The sequence below is a fragment of the Triturus cristatus genome, chromosome 3_2 (genome assembly GCF_964204655.1).
Source record: "Triturus cristatus chromosome 3_2, aTriCri1.1, whole genome shotgun sequence".
Classification (NCBI taxonomy): Eukaryota; Metazoa; Chordata; class Amphibia; order Caudata; family Salamandridae; genus Triturus; species Triturus cristatus.
Window position 1 is genome coordinate 582,251,413 of NC_140584.1, and position 20,176 is coordinate 582,271,588.

Here is a 20,176-nt window from a genome sequence, read left to right on the forward strand (position 1 = left end):
GCACGCTGACAGCTGTTTCTTTCTGATCACCATCCACGCATCATAGGACACAGAGCCATTAAAATCAGAAAAACAGTGTGCAGATGTTTCAGATATAGGATCCTATTAATGGACTGTATGATTCCATTCGACATAATGGGAATGATGGTGGGTCGGTGAGGAATCTACAGTTACATAGTGTTCCTACCAGAAGGGAATTACAGAAGAGAGGTAACTTGTTCTTCTGATAGAGACTTAACTGCAGATTCCTCACCTTGTAAATAGAGAGGAAAGCAGTACACCTCCCCAGGTGGTGGGTCTGTGAAATGGCTCAGGCCAGAAAATCCCACTGGGCAGACCTGGCAAAATGCCTATCTCACTGGGCCTGGTAGTCTAAACAGTAGTGCTTTGTGAGGGACACCACGTAGCGGTCTGGAATATGTCCATGACTGCAGTACCCGGCACCAGTGAAGTGGCAGTAGCCTTCCCTCTGAAGGATTGAGCATGTAACTCTTCCAGGGGCTGTTTCCTAGCTAGTCCATAGCAGATCTTTACACATAGGATAATCTCTAGCAAGTAGGTCCTCTTTTGCACCGCTTTTACCTTATACACTCAGAGAAGCCAACAAAAAGTTGTTCATCTTGCCTGTATTCTCTGGTTCGATCAATGTAAAAGCTAAGAGTCATCTTAGGGTCAGAACGGCAAAGCCATTCCTCCTCCTTAGAGGGGTGAAGTAGAGCATAAAAGGCCAATAGCGTAATAGATTGCCCTGTGTGGACCGGCATAACCAAACGTTGGCAGAAAAGTCGCCTTTTTCTGAAGGACTAATTTGTCTTGAAAGAATGAAATATATGGTTGCTGGACACACAAGGCTTGGAGTTCACTCACTCGTCTAGAAGATGTGATTGCAATAGGGAACACTATTTTGATGGTTAACAGGCATAAGGAACAACTATGCATGGGTTCAAATAGGTTGCACATTAAAAAAGTGAGAACCAAATATAGGCCCCACTGAGGCTTCACAAAAGATTACGGTGCAAATATGTGGGTCAGCCCTTTCAAAACATAAATCACAAATAGGGACCTGAAAAGGTACGGCTTGTCCAGTAAGCGTAAAAAGATAAAAAGGACTGACAAACTTTAACTATTGCCAGATGAGACTTGCTGACCCAATCAAAGACAAAACAGAAGGATGTCTGATAAAAAACTTGTTGGTAACAGTTGAGCATGAGGGAGGGAACACCAGACAACAAACTTCTTCCAGCGCTTGAATATACAGATTTAGTGGAAGCACGCCTGGCTGGCAGAATGACACCGAACACTTTAGTAGGAAGATCAGAAGCAATCAACTGTAGCCGCCCAATCTCCACCCATGAAGGAGTGGGTTGTGCAGGCTTGGGTGAAGGATCCGGCTGTGCTGCTGCGACAAAAGATTCTTCCAAAGGGGCAGCCTGATTAGAGGACAAGTGCTTATGACCAGGGGATTCGGGTAGTGCACACCCTCCTCGCCCAGTCTGGAGTCACTAGGATGATTTGGGTTCAGTCTTTCCTGATCTTTTTCAGCACTTTGGGCAGGAGAGGGAGGTGTACAAAGGCGTACTGGAGTCCGGATTCCAAATGCAGACAGAAGGTATCTCCCAGGGAGGACTGCCTTGGGAACTTCAACTAGCATAAGATTTGACCCTCTTCTTTCTTTGTGGTGGTGAATAGATCCAGCCTCGGTTCTCCCCATTACTGGAAGATATCCCTCTGCCACCTCAGAGTGTAATTGCCACTCGTGATTTACTAGGCACCGATGGCGGAGTATGTCACCTCTGGCATTTAAAGAGCCCGTTAGGCAATCAGAGAGATGCTGTGAGCATCCAGCCACTTCCAAAGGTGTAGAGCCGTGTGGCGCAGAACACATGACCCCACTCCACCATGCTTGTTGCAGTACCACACGGCGGTCATATTGTGTGTGAGAACCTGCACCTGTTTCCCCTGAATGGTTGGAAGGAATGCCTTCAGTGTCAAGTGAATCATTCGCAACTCCAACAAGTTGTGTAGTTGAGCTTCCCCAGGAGACCAGAGTCCTGTTATCTCCACCGCTCCCAGAAGATCTTCGTAACCCTGCAACGATGCATCTGTCTCGCCCATTAGCTCTAGGTGAGGTAGAAAGACAGCTCTGCTGCCGGTACAATTGCTGTCAAGCAGACACCACTGCAGATCTTTTGCAGTTTCCTTCTACTCCTGGATGGAGTCCGGCAGGACGCTTGGTGCTGAGCTCACTGAGATTTCAGATCGGACTGCAGAGCCAGCATATGCAAGTTGGTGTAGTCCACAAACAGGATGCAGTAGGCCAAAAAGCCAAGAAGCCTTAGAACCACTCTTACTGAGACTCAGGTTAACGGTTGAAACATCAGACTCATAGCTCAATGTTCTGAACTCATTGAAGCGCAGGTATAGCTCGAAAAAGCACAGGATCCAGGATGGCTCTGATGAAGGGGAGCCACCATGAAGGAGACAGTTGTGACTTTGGCACATTGATGAGAACCCAAACGATGTTAATAGGTTGCCCGTTGTCTGGAAGTGGTTTACGACAGTTTGATGCGAGCCCGCATTCAGTAGACAGCGGTCCAGGTATGGGAAGACTGGCATTCCCAACCTATGCAGATGGGCTCTGATCACCGTCATCACCTTCGTGACCACCCAAGATGTTCTGGTCAGGCCAAAAGAGATCATGGAGAACTGAAAGTGCTCTTGGCCTACATAAAACTGCAGGTACAGTCTGTGGGAGTGCAGGACAGGGATTTGAAAGTATGCATTCTGCAACTCGATAGCCATCATCCAGACTCCTGGATCCAGGGCAGACAGAACTTTGGCCAGGGTGAGCATTTTGAACTAGCCTTTCCAGAGGAAGAGGTTTAGGGGGTGGAAGTCTAGGATGTGGTAAAGGGCTCCATCCATTTTCGGTACCAGAAAGTAACAGGAGCAACAACCAGTCCCGTCCTCTGGTGACAACATCCTCTATTACTCATTTCGCCAGGAGAGCTTGAACTTCTCCACAGAGTGTGGAAAAGTGGCCCAATGGAAGATGTTGTGGTGTGGGTGGCATGTCCAGGGGGACAGGACAGAAAAGGTAGGGAGTATCTGTGTTCTACGGTCTGGAGCGTCTGATGTGATACTCCTCCATCCGGGAAGGTGAAAGGTGACTCAACCTCTTACGAGCGATTATGTGCTGCCAAGGACAAATTAAAGTGATTTTGCGCTGGTTGTGGAGGGACGAGCAAAGGATAAAGCGTTGCCCCAGGTGACCTGATCGTAGTCGGCTAGCTCCCTGACCTTGCCCTCAAAAAGGCAAGGATGACAGTTGCTATTGAGGCAGATATTGGTGTTGCCTTTGCTGATACCCTCTTACGAAGCCTTGAACAGGGAGTTGCTGAAAAAGCCAAACAGGCTGAGCTGGGTCTGGAGAGCAAGATGTGACCTTGCTCTTCTTAACTTTTTCAAAGGCGAATCAGCTTTTGCTCTGAAATGTTTAGAGCCATTGAACGGCTTGTCTATTAGAGATTACTGGAAATCCTATGAAACGCTGGCGAAGCTAAGCACCACAGTGGTCCCAACCGCCCAACCCAGCAGTTGTTGTGTCAAGGGCAGAAATATTGGTATATTTTGCAACATCTTGGCTGTTGAAGATCAGATGCTTGTGTATAAGGCTGTCATTCCCTGGAACAGCCGGCAAGGTATCAACCACTCTCACAAGGTGTGCAGATACCGTCCCAGGAGGCAGGAGGTATTGACAGAGAAAAAAGCAAGGCTAGCATTGGATAAAACACATTCTGCGAAGTTCTCCATCTGCTTCGATTCCTTGTAAAGTGGAGTGGTGAGAATGGAGCTGGGATTGAGGCACCTGCATGATGCATGAACCACCAGGCACTCCAGAGTAGGATGATGCAACAAGAAGTCAAGGTCCTTGGGAGCAGTCCTGTGCCACCTTGCCACTTGACGAATGACAGGGAGCAAGATTCTGGCTTTGCCCAGGGGGCCATCCACAATACCTGTAAGAGCCTTGTTTAAAGGAAGCAGAGGTTCCTTGGTTGTGGCTTCTGGGTTGAGGACTTCTGTTAGGATGTTGGTTTTAACTTCCTGCATGGACAGAGTTAAATCAAGCACTTGCACTGCCCTGCGAATGACACCTGCAAAAGAAGTGGACTCCTCATTAGCCATAGACTTTGGAGAACTGAGTCCAATGTCAGGTGAGGTATCCAACTAACTGGCATCCTGTTAGTCCTCAAAAATATTAGGCCCCTCATATAATTCCCCATTGTCATAATCATCGTATTATTGTTCAGAAAAACTGTACTGACGTAGTTCTGGTATGAGTAGAAAATCCAAGTCTGATAGAAGTGTGGTTTAATTGAGACGTCGGTGCCTACGTCAAGGCTCGGGTCTGTGGCATCGGTCTTGGCGCTGTAAGGAACATTGAGCCATGGCGGGAGCCGGAAGCGCCGTGCTGGAAGGTGGAGGACAAACTCGCATGGGGAAAGAGTGGCACGGTCGGCATCAAGGATAAATCTGTTGATGGGACTCTGACTGGATGCCAACCATGGATCCTTATGGCCCGAAGGCACTCCAGCTGGATCCAGAGGGGGACTGAAAATTTGTTTCACAGCCACTCTTAGCTTTCAGATTTCATCCACTGTAGCGGTTCGCTCGATGGGGAGTTGTAATGGACACACTGCTAGAGGCCATTCCGTGAAGCGGCTCCACGGCATAGAAGTACCTGGAGTGTCATGAGACTCCAAAAGGTGTAAGTGGTGGGATGTCAGTAAGCGATTTTGGACTTCTTGTGTTTGTGGGATTTGTGTAATTTACATGACTTACCTGAACTCCTGGACTTTGATGTGGAGTGGTCTGAAGAATGATCTCGGGAGTGAGAGCACAAACAAACTTTTGGCTTTGACCAGGTATGAGACCACTTCAGTTCAGCGATGGAGAGCTTGGCTTTTCGGTCTTGGATCGATTCGTACAGCATGAGCACGACTTTGCATCATAGTGAGGCACCCGAGGCAGATGCCATGGGTGTCCATCACCGACATCTGTGGGCGACAGTCACCACACGGCTTGAAACCTGTTGATTTAGGGGCATTGTCTGCACAATGTGTACAAATGTAGACATTTTTCACAAGGGAAAAAGGGTCTGTCAGAGACAGCACTGCAAGCTCTGGATCTGTGTCAGAATGTGCAGGGGAAAAAGTAACTGACATCAGCGCAAGGAGGTGGTGGTCTTATAGTGGCTTCGGCATCACATCTGGAACAGATGGACCCACTCTGGAAACATACAATACCCCCTGTTGACGCATGAGGGAATTGCTTTCAAATTTTCGGATCCAGTTTAGCACCTTGTAAAATTCACAAGGTGAGGAATGTGCAATTAGTAGCCTCTATCAGAAACTCCTGTTCTCTTTACACTTTAGTGATGTATGTAAGTTGCCATGTACCATCTTTAAGGTTCTTACTCTGTTAAAAGAAGCTTATTGTGCAGGTAAACTCAAAGGAATTAAAGTGGCAGGTGAGCTTTGAAATAACCAGGAATAAACATTCATTGAGTTCGGAAATCGATTGGAGCTGCTTTGCAAAATAGTCCAATTGGGCTTTCTGTTTAGCTAGAATACATTATGGAAGTCCTTTCCTTTTTCCATTCCCATTGACAGCCTTGCTGGTTTTGCTCACCCAGCTCTTGCTTAAAGGTAATCCAAGAGTACATTTTTTGATTGACATTCTTGATTTGTTTCCCTTTGTTTTCTCTTTCAGTAAATATTTCCGTTATATTTGTATTTTGTTACAATAACTTTAGTTTTTAATTTTACATTAATGTTGCTTTATCTAGATTGTACAGCAAATCACGACTTCCCCAGCAAAAAAATACATAAAGGAGGGATGAGGTGGGACAAGAGGAACAACAAAAAATAACCATCAGGAGACAACACAAAACCTCCGAATGCAAAAAGGAAACACACCAGTTATGTGCCCAGGTAAGGCACACGTAGCGAAGCTGCACATTTTCTTGCATTGTCCTCTTTTTGACAATAACATTACTGCTGTGACCTGTTGCACACATTCACGTGCGAGACAATGTTGGATTAGCTTCTCTGAAACTACTTCTGTTTATACATCTGGCTTCTCATAACATTATCACAATGCCTCGAACACCAAGTACAAAGCCTCTATGCACGAGGTACAAATGTTGTTCTATCTTCATCGACATGGAAACACGGCTATCTAAATATCCATAACATTACTAATCTATAAGCACATCGCAAATATGCTTTTTATTATAAATAATAAGCATCTCAGAGGATTAGTAGAGAAGGCACTTTGGCCGATACCGAGGGTCCCTTCATGCGGAGTCTTCACCTCGCAGCAGTCTGACATCTCTGTGAGAGGTGTCCAGTTTGTAACCAGGATGGGGTACTATATTCTCTCCCACCAGGTAATGGGGTTAGACCATCCCGTGGGGGGATTCTTGACTTTATACCTACACACACTAGGCACACACAGAGCAGGGTTTGCATAGTAGGAGTATGCCGGATTACTACCTCGTTTTATATGCCTGCATATATACACCGTTTTAGCACCATGGTGGAAGTAGATCTGCGATGTACACTTTTGGTGCTTTTAATCACTTTCATCTGCTTCTGCATACTGATTATTGACGCACATGTATTTTATATAAGTATAATGTTGGTTTAATAAATATATTGAAAACGTTCCAGTGTATATTCCCTGTATATTCCTCTTAGAATAAAAGATCCCTGAGTGACTGGGCGAGAGGTTCTGATCGGTTACTATGATCCCGGAGACAAGCTACACAAATCCATTATCAGAGTTAATCAGGAACCCGATGTTGACACTTATGGATGAGCACATATATAAGTATAGCATTTTTGATAGGCAGTATGTCCTTATTTTATTACAGTGGTCATCAAAACAGACCACATTCAGAGATAGCACTCTTAAGCCCCTCCACTGTCCCAGTACTTCCTACCTCCTCTTCTTCTAGCCTCCGCAGGGCATCGCTGATGTATTTCACATGCTGAGTAGTTAGGGTCACCAAAGCTGTGTAACGGGTGCGAAGGTCCATGAACTGCAACAAAAGGACTTGGTTACACCACTTAATACCTACATGAGGCATTTTACAGCAAAACCATCAAACATGGGGCCTATTGACCTCTCAATTATGGCTCAGAACAACACGATCAGAGATGGAGACTGCAGCTAATTGAGAGAACAGGAAAGAAAGGCAGATGAAAAAAGAACAAAAGCTGGAGAAGGAGCAATAAAAGTAGGAGAGGCAGAAGGCCAGCTTGGAAAGGAAGTAAAGCAGCATACAGCAGAAAAGGCAAGACAGAGAGAATGGCAGAGTAAGGGAGAATCCAAATCCAAAGAAAATAAATGTAGGAGGTAGGGGAAGCATAAGGTTGCTTGTTTAGGAGAGAAATGAATAAAGAAAGAGGAGGCAAAATCAGGAGAAGAAAAGGAAGTGAAGAAAGAAGGAGATAATACCTATCTAAAAAACTCTAAAGTAATAACGCATTCAATTGAGGCACTCTTCAAAAGACATCATTAGTGTAAGGAAACGATCTAATTAGAAGCACCTGTGTTTGCATGAAAGGGGAGAAAATGCACATTGAAGTGTGAGAAATGAATGGAGCAGGATGAAAGTAAGATCCTTCATCAAAAGAGAGCACTAATGCAGAAAGAGAGCATAATCATTTACCTCCTCTAACAACACGTTAGAGGAGTCGTGTGCATGGTCAGAACACACTTCCTGTGTCATCTATACAAAAGACAGCATGGGAACACGCAGAGAATATAACCGATAACTCCCTTCTCCTGTCTACACATAAGAAGAGCCACAAATGAGGGCATAAAGAGCACTCACGACCTACATTACCGCAACAGATGAAATCATAGCTGCTGAGAAAGACTGTAGCAGAGAACTTACCTCCTGCGTTACCACATCAGAGGAGGAGAGCATGCGCCTGCGCTTCCCTGGAGATTTCTGCTGGGACTCCACAAATGCTCGGTATGTCATCAGCTGCAACTCATACTCCTGGAAGGATAAACAATTGACCCTTTGTCATAAAGACACACAATGAAGTATTCTTACTTCAAAATACATGCTTTTATCTATATTCTAGCCTATAACAGGGGTTGAATAAACAGAAGATTAGTAAATTCGGCCTGGAGCATCAGAAAATCTTTAAGCTGAGAGAAACCAGGGCCAGCCCAGTTATCTTCTCACTGGGAACAGTATGAGGGAGTAGCACATGTAACAGAAACATCCTATAAACATCTGTTAACAGCATGTAGTGCTGTAGATTCACATGCTCTGCATACTCTCCTGACATCTAGTGCTGGGCTCGGATGTTTGCAAGTTGTTTTTCTTCAAATAATTATGAGGTATAGTGACTCCTCCCTTAACTGGCAATGCGCATGTGCACAGACTCCATCTTGGATTGATTTCATTAAAATGGATGAGAGTAGTATGGAGTTATGAATTAACAGTAAATGATGCACATGAATTGCACTAAAACATAATGGCTTAAGGAAAGAGATCTGTGATCAGAGCCAAACTATGAACAATGCTTACAGAGTAACATTTTCCATTTGCAGCATGTGTTGCTGTTGATGCACATGCTAAGCATAGACCGTAAAGTAGTACGCTACATAAGCAGTGGCCAGTGTACGGATGATGCAGTTTGTTGGAAGTGAGGGTCCTTATCGCTTACCGCCGCCACCAAATGCTGGAAGCGGGAGTCCCCAACCCCTCGCTTCAACGTTAGGCTAAGTAAGGGCACCGCCTGAGATAGCCCTGCTCACCCCCTTAGTAGCTTGGCACTAGCAGCCAGGCTTATCTCCAAGGCACGAGTGTACAGTATGTGCAACCACGCTCACAGTAACCCAATGATGTCACCACAAATAGACTCTGCACGAGTTTTTATAAAATTAGTACTATCTTTATATAGAAATTATACGATACGACCACACGATACAAAATCAACATATAAAAATGGGTAGTATTCTTTCCGGTGGGTTGGTAGGTTCTGATCCCAACCACCGCTTCTAACCCACAGTTAAGCTCACTTCTAACTGTTTCCAAAAGGTTAGGCAAGTCGTATTGCTAGAATCAAACACGTTGCAAAAGAAAACAAATACTGCAATGCGTAACGATATTCTCTGGTACTGTGCAACAGAGAAACAATGCCATACGTAGCGCCACAGTCATGTACTTTGCAATTGAAGGAATAATGCAATGCGTAACACTGCCAGCATGACCTGTACCAGGAAGAAAAAAAGCAATGAGTCAAGCAACAATCCTGTAATGTGCAATGAAGAAACAATGCACTGCGCCACGTTATAATCAGATACTGTGCAATGAAGAAATAATGCAATGCGCCACGTTACAATCAGGTAATCTGCAAGGGAAAAATAACGCCTCTCTCCTGTGGGAGGGGGGCAGTAGCCTAGTCCTGATTGGGCAGGGCTTCCCATCTTCAAGATGGCGAGAGCCCGGAGATGTGCTTCACCTCGCCTCCCCCACCTGAGGGGTGGAGTTGGCAGGCTGGCACATCCCCTGTCCTTATTTGGGGTTTCCGGCCAAGCTTCCCACCAGAGTGGGGGGTTGCAGTGGCCTGGAGAAGCTCACAGAGGCAGCATACCTTTGAAGCTTCCCCCTGCCCATCCTGGGGGAGGAGATTTAGCACCTCGCCCAGGATGTGCATTGTTGCAGACCCAGGAGAGCAGGGGCTCTCCTACCCAGGGGTCCAGCAACATGTCTGCTGTGTGGCAGCCTAGGCAGCCTCAGAACAGACGTGGATTGTAGGTTAGGTTTCAGGGGGCATCTCTAAGATGCCCTCTGGGGTGCTTGGTACATTAAGTCCCACAGTGGCATCAGTGTGGGTTTAATGTACTGATACCAAACTTCTCAGTCTTCAGTGTTGCCAGTATGGTGCTGTGGAGTTCGTGTTTGACGAGCTCCCAGCACCATATACTCTTAAATGGCAGCACTGCACTTACAGTGCCCAGGAATGGACCTGGGTACTGTAGGGGCACAGGGCTCCTGCGCCCACACCATTGGCATAGGGCACACAGCTAGAGGTGTGGCTGATGTATGCCATGGCAGTGTAGGTGGTGGGCGTGGCACACAGGGTGTGTGCCATGTCGACTCTTTGTTTTGTCTTGCACCCAGAGACCCAGCCTGCAAGGGCAGTGTGTGTGTGTAAGGGTACATGGCCTCTAAGGGTGGCACAATGAGTGCTGCAGCCCTTAGAGGCCTTCCCTGGTTCAAGGCTCTGGGTACCTAGGGTACCATTTACCAGGGGCTGACATGTGGCCAGGGTTTGCCAATTTGGGTTTCGTGTTTTAGGGAAGGAACATAGGCCCTGGGCACCTGTTTGGCAGGAGTCCAGGGCACACTCAGTCAAAGTACATTCAGCAATTCAGCAAAAAGTGGGGGCATACCATGCAAGAAAGATGGCACTTTCTCACAGGAGCCCAGGGCATATTCAGTCAAAGTACATCATTAGTGCAGCAAAAAATGGGTGCACCCATGCAGAAAGAGGGCACCGCACCTGGAGTGTGAGATAGTTGATGTGATGGCTCTACTGCAATGGAGTCCACACACCTTGCACTTTATTGTGGTCAATGTGAGCATCCCATCCAGCTTGGGAGGCATCCGTGGTAATGGTGACTTGCAGAATGTAGCCCAGCAAAGGCATGCTGTGCAACAAGTTGTTGTTGTTCCACCACTGCACGTAGAAATGGGTGCTGGCCGTTACCAACACTATATTTTCCATCTGGCCCTCCACTTATGACTATTTTGCTGAGTGGCACTGTTGCAACAGGCACATGTGTAGCCGGGCATTGGGTATGAGGTGATGCACAAGGCCATCATGCCCAAGAGGCTTATTACAGTTCTTACTGTGAAGTAATGTTGTGGCTGAAAAAGAGATGCAGGCTGGCCAAAGGACATGACCCTTTAAGAACTTGGGTAGGTCTCACCTGTGACTGCATTTACAACTGTTCCTAAGAAGGGTTGGAGTTGGGGCCTGGCCACGTCTTAGTGAACCCAAGATTTTAAATAAGTTAGATGGTCCATTATATGTGCTGTAGGCACTGCTGGCTGCTTGCAATCTTGATCGGTCAATCTTCGAGGTAGACAAACACAAGGATGCGCTCCCCTTCTCCCCTCCTCGAGTGGGCAGCCACCAATTCCAGGCACTTAGCGAAAACTCTTGCGGCAATGGGGACGCCGAAGGTGAGCACCTTCAACTGATAATGCCCACCACATACCAGGAAATGCAGGTAGTGTGAGTGGGCAGGATGGATGGGAATCCTGAAGTAGGCATCCTTTAAATCTAACGCCGCCTAGTAGTCTCCTTGTTGGAGTAGAGGGACGAGATCCTGTAGTATCACCATGTGGTAATGAAAATATCTATTGCGGGGCCTGAGGACCGTAAAGGATATATGAGAGCCGTCATTTTTGGGGATAAGGAAATATTGTGAATAACCTCCCGTGCTCTGTTGGTGGGTGGGCACAGGCTCAATGGCGCCCTTTTGAACGAGCACTTGCACCTCTCCTTATAGGAGGTGTTCGCTGTTCAGAAAATATTTGCACAGGAGTGAGGAGATGTTGGGTGGTTGTGGGAAATTCTAGGCAGTAACCGTGCTGAACTATGCCTCGCACCCACTTGCTGTGATTTCCTGCCAGTAGGGGAAGAAATCTTAAAGACTGTATCAGCGTCATTAGAGGTTTCAGCAGAGAGGCAGGTTTCAGTCCCGAAGATGAAGGTCCTTTCAGCTTCGGGCCTGTACATGATCTTTGGGCTCTTAAATCCTGCTGCTTCTTCCTCCTCTGCCGTGACACCCTGCTACCCAAAGATACTGGGGTATATTACAACTACTGTCTCTGCATCCTTCGATGGGCCCACCTCAACACATCTCTGAATCAAAGAGTCTTTTTGGACCAAAAGGTGAGACAGGCCACGCACATGGTACTGTTGTGGTCTGGGGAGTGACTGATTGTAGCCCTGAAGGTGACCTGTCCACGGGAATTTGGAGTGGAACCGAGTATAATATTTAAAGGGCACTCTTTCCATTATGGTTGATGCCTTCTCGTAAACGAAACTTACAGGGTGAGGCGCCCGAGGCCCAGAAGGTCGGCATCTACTAAAAAGAAAACAGAATGGTCATCGTCTGGAATGTTTTCCATTGTTACCGGTGTCGAAGAATGACAAAGTGGACCTAAAGGTAAGGGCTACGAGTGCCGAATATAGAAACCCATCGGTACACATCGAAAACAGATGGCAGGAAAAAAATACTCAACATGGAGTTGATATCCATGTGTGTTGCCAGCTAAGGGAAGAATCACTATACCTCGTGACTCAAAAGACTTTTTCGAATAAAAACAACTTTCAAACGTTGAGCCCAGCACTAGAAGGCAGGAGAGTATACAAAGCCTATTTATCTACAGGAACACAAGCTAATAGCTGTATATTACATGGACATTAGGACACAGTGTCTATACCTTCACACTAGACGAGTACTGCTGAGAGATTCGCTGACATTCATCCAGCTGTGCCTGATTCCTCTCAATTTCTGCAACCAATGCCTTAGGAAAATACAAAACAAAGGATAACAGTATTATTTCCAGCTCAGGACATCCTGCTACAATTCGGATTATGCCACTTCTGCTGGCCAGCTAATTCCTTCTACATATCTCCCATTCCAACAAACCTTTACTTATAATGCACTTGGTCATCCAAACATCACGTCTCAAGGGAATGCTAGCAACTCACTCTGGGCTCCAGCAAACCCTCTCAAAAGTTGCCTTCTTGTGCTGCCCCTGAAATGTTTGCCCCTAAAACCACTTCCCTTCTTTTTTGCCTGTGCCTTTCCATTCCCTCAAAAGCAGCAGTGTTAGCTCAGTCAGTGTGCAGCCCTCCAAACCTCACCTCAGATTTGCTGCCCCTCCCTATGCATAGTCTGTGTGCCCAAGGACTTAACACCTTCTTTAGTGATGTATTTTCTCTGTGCTTTCATGTGGTCATACCATATGCCCAAGCCCCTCTGTCCTTTTCCAGGCTTGTGCCCACTCCTTATCTCACTCTATATGTCATAGACTAACATTATCTATACTGTACATGATCACCTCACCTGTGCTCAGCCTTTGTGTGCAGGCCTCACCTATTATCCCATGTTCACTATGTGTGCAACAGGCACCAATAGCCTTAATCCACATTTGCCTCCTCTCCTGGGCTTACACTGTGTGCCCCAGTGACCCTCAGATATTTTTAGTAACTGTCCTTCTTGAAATCTCGTTTTCTGTGATCTGTATTGCTCTTTCTCTCTGCCCTATTTTCTGCAAAGATGCACAACCTAAATATCCAGCTTGTATGTGCTATGCCCTACAGTACTTTCTCTAGAGTTGCCCCTCTGTTATACTCTCTGTACTACCTAGACTCAACTACCTTCTTCCTCCTCTTTTGTGCTTATTATCTGTGCGCCAGGCTCCCTTTTATTTCCCCAGAGCTGGCCCTTCACCCATCTTACCGTTTGTTGGCTGAGCTGTTCAGAGAGCACTCTGGAGTCCTGACTCTTTCCTGGTTTCATCTGCTCCTGCTGAGAGGTGGTTGCCTCAATCCAACTAATCAAAGCCCCGTGACTGCCTCTGAAATCTTTGAGTACGTTTTGAATGCTCTCAAGCTCCGATTGGCTGAAAGATAATGCAATGAGTAAGTAGCCAACTTAGGAAGCAAGAGTTTTACGAAAGCCCTGTAATCATAAGAAAAGCTACCTGTATTCCTGGATCTCCATTGCGGATATTAAAACATTTATTTAACAGTAATAATGGCTTTGCATCACATTCTATGCATATTCTACCATCTAGAGGTAGAGTCAGGAAAGTACTCTGGGTATTTGGTATAAAGCTTTGTGACTGCAGCTGTTTCCATGGGAGAAACTGTGATGTGACTTTCGCTTGATAATAGACCAGTGATTTAAATGCCCTAACTGTGGGCATAATCACCAGATGTCATTATTTTGCAATAGTTATCATGAACAAGTGCATGTTAATAAAAAATGTCTGCTTCTGACGCAAACTCTCATAGAAGCCTCAAGGGTAATAGATCACTCTCTAGCAGCAAGTCAAGCTGCAAATTTATTTTAAAAGTATTAGCGACATGAAACTTATAAAATCACATACATGCCTGTGCAACGAGAAGCAGCTTTCAGGCCCTCAGAGAGAGCCTGAAAGCCGCTTCTCTGTCCACAGCGGTTTGCAGCTTGACTAGCCAGAGCGTGATCTATGCCCTGAGGTTTCTAGGAGAGTAGGTGGGTTAAAGATAGATAACTAAATGAGTTTGCAAGTGCTGCTGGTGCTTTCTGTGAACCTTTCCTGTGTCTATGAACACACTGAAATGTTTAGTAAATATATCCAAGTTCCAAATTGTAGTGAGACACATAACCAGTAGGGGGAAATTCGCCACAAAGCTGTGACCATTGCAGAATGTACGGCTACTCTTGCTTTTAATTCCTTCCCTGCATGCCTTTCACAAAACCACAAGAAGTTAAAAATCACTCTGGTTACTTTATGATTTATTGCCAGGCGAGCTTGTTATCCTGTTAATTATCCGTATATATTAGTGAACAATATGAAGGGGCAAAGAAATTACTATTGCCTACCCTAACCAAATAACCCTATTCACCATTGCGGGAATCGTCCTGAATCTGTGAATAACTTGCCTGCCTCCAAGGATACCAGAAGAGCGAATTAAACTGGGCAGTCACAAGTAATGATCCGAATGCCTTATGAGCTTTAAAATGAGCTTCCTTATGAATGGGACTGCACTGCCCTTTAGCACTGGAAGGTCAGACTGGGGGGTTAAGCACATTTCTTTTTTCTTCTGGCATTGCTGTGCTTCCTCTCTAACCAGTTTCTGGAAAATGAAACAAGGAATCCAATTTCAAATCCCTTTTGCCTCAGCTATAACGTGCCTGAGAGTCCCTTTCAGTCCTCGTCTTGAAAAGGACATTTCTGGTAGCAACTGCGGGATCGGAAAAAAAACGAAGGAGGCAACATGCTCTGATTTATGTGAATATCTGATTTCACCTTAAGAAGTAAAGGTTGTCTGGGTTTTTGAAAATACATAGCTCCTATGAAATATTGTATACGGATATTCCCTGTTTGTTGTAAGGTCAGTCCAGTCCTGGACAGGTGCTTTTAGATGTGCCACAAACATACCATGTTGATACAGCCTGTAAAGATTCACAGCAATAAATTTGAACTCAACATTATATTAAAAAAATAATTCTTAAAATATATTAATATTTCTAAACATGATGTCGCTTCAGAGGAAAGAAAAGAAATTATAAACTTTTTAAAATACATTTAAGACTGTTAAAAAGAAAGCATTGGGGAACTGTAGTAAGGATTGGGCCAGGTGGGTGATCAAGGGAAGAGAGGTAAGGCTCAGGCAAATATTAGGTAGTGTCTGAGGAACATGTTAAGATTCGGACAGAACAGTTAGGGGAAGGTCCATGAGGAACTTGCAGGACATCTACAGGAGTGTTGGGCTTTGGACAGCCAATAACCTTTCACAGAGTCAGTATTTAAAAATTCTGTGTGGTAATGTGTCATTGGGGAAGGAGAGGGAAGCACCCGCTTATTGCGGGGTAAATATTTTCATAATGGCTACAAGTTAAATAATTTAGTTATTTAAATGTCATCCTTTTCAAATTTTTGGATATTCTTTGGGACAATAGCGGAACTTTGTTATTTTTAAATACAATATTTAATCTGTGTTATTACAAAATAGATTCAGCTGGTTGACCACTCTCTCCTATTCCTCTATGACATAGTATTTTGGTGAAAAACCCCTGATGATTTCCTGAAACCAAACCATTAGGAATCCAGATTCACCTTTGCGTGGTAGCCCGTTCATCATGGGTCATTTAATTCAAGTTACGGGCACTGAGAGCAGATGAAACTCCAGCAAATGTAGTAGCTGAGTCCTTTCACAGCTGCAGCCACCTCTATTGGACTCCTAACCTGGTCACTAGGCTTTAATTGGCATCTGACTTTAGAAATGTCTCCAACATCACTCACAATTTAGGCTGGATTCAACTTAACATGAAGCATAAATCAATTATTGAGCACCTTAGAGGAAATTCATGTTAAAAGCAATAACAGAAACCTGCTGCAAAATGCTGTCCAACTAGGACCATCCACTAATTTGATTTCAAAGCCTCTAAGTTGATGAAAGTAGTGTGCTCACCGTAATTCCACTTGGCTGTGGACATTGTTCCAACGTTCCTGCAGCTGAGCCACCTTCTCCTGATGACGCTCCACATCTGGGCTGCGTTCGTGGTTCATCCTCTGCAGCTGCTCTGTAACATCCTTCACTCTGGAAACTTCCTGCTGCAGTGAGGTGAACACAGCATCTTTTTCTTGCATCTCCTCCTGCCATTGCTGCACGAAGAGGATGCAGAGGAGCATGTATGAAAGAGAGCAAGAGTAAAAGTAGACTATCAAAATCAAACAATAAATAAGTGCAAGGATGCAGCGGTCACATCAGAAACACCAGAAACAAATACTAGGCAAGAAGCAAACCCTTGCACAAGCAGCTGGATGCTGTTGCACAAGAAGGTAGGAAACTCTTGCAAAAGGAGTTTGGAGAGTCTCACAAAACGAGCCTGTAAATTACTATACCAGAATCCTAGAGACACTTATACCAACAGACAGCTACGCAAGGAAGCAGCTACTCAAGGAACCAGAAGGGAGCTACACCAGAAGACATCGTCACAGGAAGCTTGGTGATACCCCATGAAGAGTTTGGAGATCTCAGCTCCTGGAGACACCTTCTCAAAAAGCTTGAGTACCCTTCACAAGCAATATAGAGACCAATTCACAACAGGCGTAGAAGCCCCTTCATAAGGTGTGTTCAGACCACTTCAGATGGAGCAGGAAGAACTCTGTGAGTCAGAGACCTGTCCAGAAAACCGGGACACCCCAACCAGTTGCAAGAACTCTTTGCTAGGAGCTAACAAAGCTCTAAGGAGGTGAGAAAGCTCAGACCAAGCAGCCTGGAGAACTTCGGCCAAGAAGGCAAGCGCTCCAGCCATGGAGCTGGGAGGGCTCAGCGCAGGGAGGGTTCAGAACATGGAGCCGGGAGGGATCAGCCCAAGGAGCCAGAAGGACTCGGCACAAGGAACCTGGAGATCTTAGCTAATAAAGCTGAGAGACCTCAACCAACAAGGAGCTGAGCACAAGCAGGCGAGAGACCAACATAAGAAGCCATGCTAGCAGAGTGCAAGGAGCAGAGATAGATGAGTGCAAGGAGCAGAGATAGATGAGTGCAAGAAGCTGAGAGAGGCCAACACAGGGGAGCTGGAAGAGGACATAGCAAGGAGTCTGGAGAGACCAGCAAAAGGGGCTGCAAGACTACCGAAAGGAGGCAGGAAAGAACAGCATATGGTCCAAGAGAGACCATGCAAAGAGCTGAAAGAGATTTATTTAAGAAAAGACTAGTGCAAGGAGCTAGGAGAAACCAGCGCCAGGCGAGATCAGGGAAAAATGCCAGGAGACACAAGCACTGGGAAAAGCCTATGCAGATAGTGGGGTCAGAGCAAGGAGCAGGTTGACAACTAAAGGAGCCAGGAGAGACGAGAGCAGGGATGCAGGAGAGTTCAATGCAGAGGATTGGGAGAGGCAAACAAAGGAAACTGGGAGGGGTCAACACAAGGAAAAGGGAGAGGCCTACGCAGGGAACTGCGAGAAGCCAACAAATGGAGTCAAGAGAGAACATCTCATGGAGCTAGAAAAGGCCAACTAAGGGAACTGGATTGTTCAGCACAAGAAGCCTACAGAACCAAATACAAGAGACAATGAGACTTTTCCAAAGGTAGCATGGAGATTTCCAATCAAGGTGACTGGGAACCCTGAAAAAATAGACTGAAAAGGCCAGCAAAAGAAGCCAGGAGACTCATGAAAAAAGAGCTGGTAGACCCGAGCACAAGAAGTTGGGGGTTCTGAACAGTAGCAACTGGGTGACATCACACAAGGTTCAGGACGACCCTTGAAAACAGAGCCAGAAGGCAGCAGCTCAAACTTCCAGGGGACACTAGACACCTATACAGAGGTTCGGTGACCATTGAAGAGTGTTTCAAGAGGATACCACAAGGATCCGGATTGATCCAGCAAAAAGAGATGGTACTCCACCGCAAACTGAGCAAGTAAACCACCGCACAAGGATCAAGAAAACCAGCACAAGGAGGTGGAATAAAACAGTGCAAGCTTCAGACCCGTAAACATTGAGACAGGGAGACATCTGTACAAGTACACAAGTTGATCCTTGCAAAAGGAACAGAAAGACTCTGCAACAGGAGGCAAGAATGAGCTGCACAAGTACACAAAGACATAACTCAACATCAAATCCAATCTGATAAAACAGAGATTGAACACACAGCATATATATACCTGCTGCACGGTGTTATTACTGTGCGATGCATTAAGAGCTCTCTGACAATGCACTTTACCTGTAGTATCGCAGTCTGGGATCCGATTGCTGTGATATCTGCAGGGACAGCATCTTCTTGGCTCAATCTGACCTCAAACCCTTTCACCAGGGCCTCGGCTCCCTGGATGCTACGCAGGACAACATCTACAGTCTTGAGCCTTGATAGGATATAAGGGAAAAGAATGAACTGTGTTCAGACAGATATGCATTAACAGATACCCGAGAAATTGGGAGAGGGGCAATCTGCCCTCTTGCTTTCCCATTCAAGGTTCGAGTACTTTTAGTGCAGCCTGACCACTGCATCTATTCTTCCACTAGTAACACCACTCACTTGTGTCCCCAACACCTACCATAAGAGCACTTAACCAGAGAAAATGATTATACGCAACATGATGTGTCCATCATGCCCATCAAAAGCATTGGCCACCTTCTGTCAAACAGAACTCATAAGGGATCTTGCACCTTACCAACCAGATCAGGCAGACAAATGACAGCCAAGATATAGTGTTCATTTACTCATCCCTTTGCCCACACAGAGTTGTAGGGACAGGCCCAGATCCTTACTTATGTGTGGACGCTGTTGGCTGTTTATAGCTTTCAATCTCTGCACAACCCTCATCCACCAGCCTCCCCTGGAACTTCCCAAGAATTAACTTACTTGTTCAGGTACACTGATGACAGGCCATACACTGTGTCCATTTTCTCCACCACTAGATCAAGCTCTGAGCGCAGTTTGGGGACACTGGAGCCTGAAGGGGACAGCTTGAAAAAGAGGACACAACGCTGGGAGACATCACCAAGGTCAGACTGGAGTCTTTGCAATTCCTCCTGCACACGCTGAGTGAGTGGAAAAGAGAGAGAGAAAACATCAGAGTCAGACATAAACCCATTAAAGGTTCTAAAGGAGCAATCTATTATGATATATAGATGAGGGACACAGCAGCACGGGGACACTGAGCTACAGAACAAGATTAAGACAAAGTAACATTCCACAAAGCATTTAAAGCCACAAATACACTGAAAATACGGCCCTCACTCTCTGCCCTCCTGCTCTCTAGGCAGACTCAAGTTGGATCACTGTCCCCCCCCCCCCTCTAGACACCTGGCCCTTTCTACAGATGCCAAATTCCTCTCTGTCCGGAACTCAGTGACATTTGTATGACCACCAATACATTCTCCCAGATCCCCTGTGCCATTTCTCTCACTCAGCGCCCCCTCTTTGCCATAACTGTAATTTTTCTTGTGGTGGGCCCTCACTCTGCAATTATCCCCAGACAAAAGAACTGGAGTTCTCTCTGAAGCCTCTAGTCAGTCCTAGCTCGCTTTCTCGAATGCAAGTGCTCTGTTTTCCTCTCTGACTATCTGGCCCCTTCCTCTTTCTAGACAGCAGGACCCTCTACCCTCTCACTGACCACAACGGAGATCAACCACCTGGATGCAAATGCTCCATTCTCTGGACTCCAGTGTCTTATTTGACCCCCTGTCCCGTGTAACCTCCTGTGCTCTCTCTGAGGTACCTAATAGCATTGCCTCAGCCCTACAGTGACTTCCCTGTGACACCAGTTGTGCTCTCTCTCTGGTCCCAAAGGAGCTAGATCTATCCCAAAAGGCTTATGTTTACCATCAGTGCCCTTCTG

At 45.8% G+C, this 20,176-nt stretch overlaps 1 protein-coding gene across 5 annotated transcripts in view; it reads right to left on the minus strand.

Annotated features, from left to right (window-relative positions):
* Nucleotides 1-20,176, minus strand: part of MACF1 (microtubule actin crosslinking factor 1) — a 1,146,281-nt gene that overhangs the window by 732,212 nt on the left and 393,893 nt on the right. For all 5 annotated transcript variants that reach the window (XM_085648361.1, XM_085648360.1, XM_085648359.1 and 2 more), the window contains 7 exons: nucleotides 19,198-19,376; nucleotides 18,559-18,697; nucleotides 16,299-16,492; nucleotides 13,576-13,738; nucleotides 12,551-12,634; nucleotides 7,967-8,074; nucleotides 7,007-7,105 (listed from right to left, as the gene is read on the minus strand). In XM_085648361.1, the coding sequence (XP_085504487.1) occupies nucleotides 7,007-7,105; nucleotides 7,967-8,074; nucleotides 12,551-12,634; nucleotides 13,576-13,738; nucleotides 16,299-16,492; nucleotides 18,559-18,697; nucleotides 19,198-19,376 (966 nt within the window). The remainder of the gene's footprint in view (nucleotides 1-7,006; nucleotides 7,106-7,966; nucleotides 8,075-12,550; nucleotides 12,635-13,575; nucleotides 13,739-16,298; nucleotides 16,493-18,558; nucleotides 18,698-19,197; nucleotides 19,377-20,176) is intronic.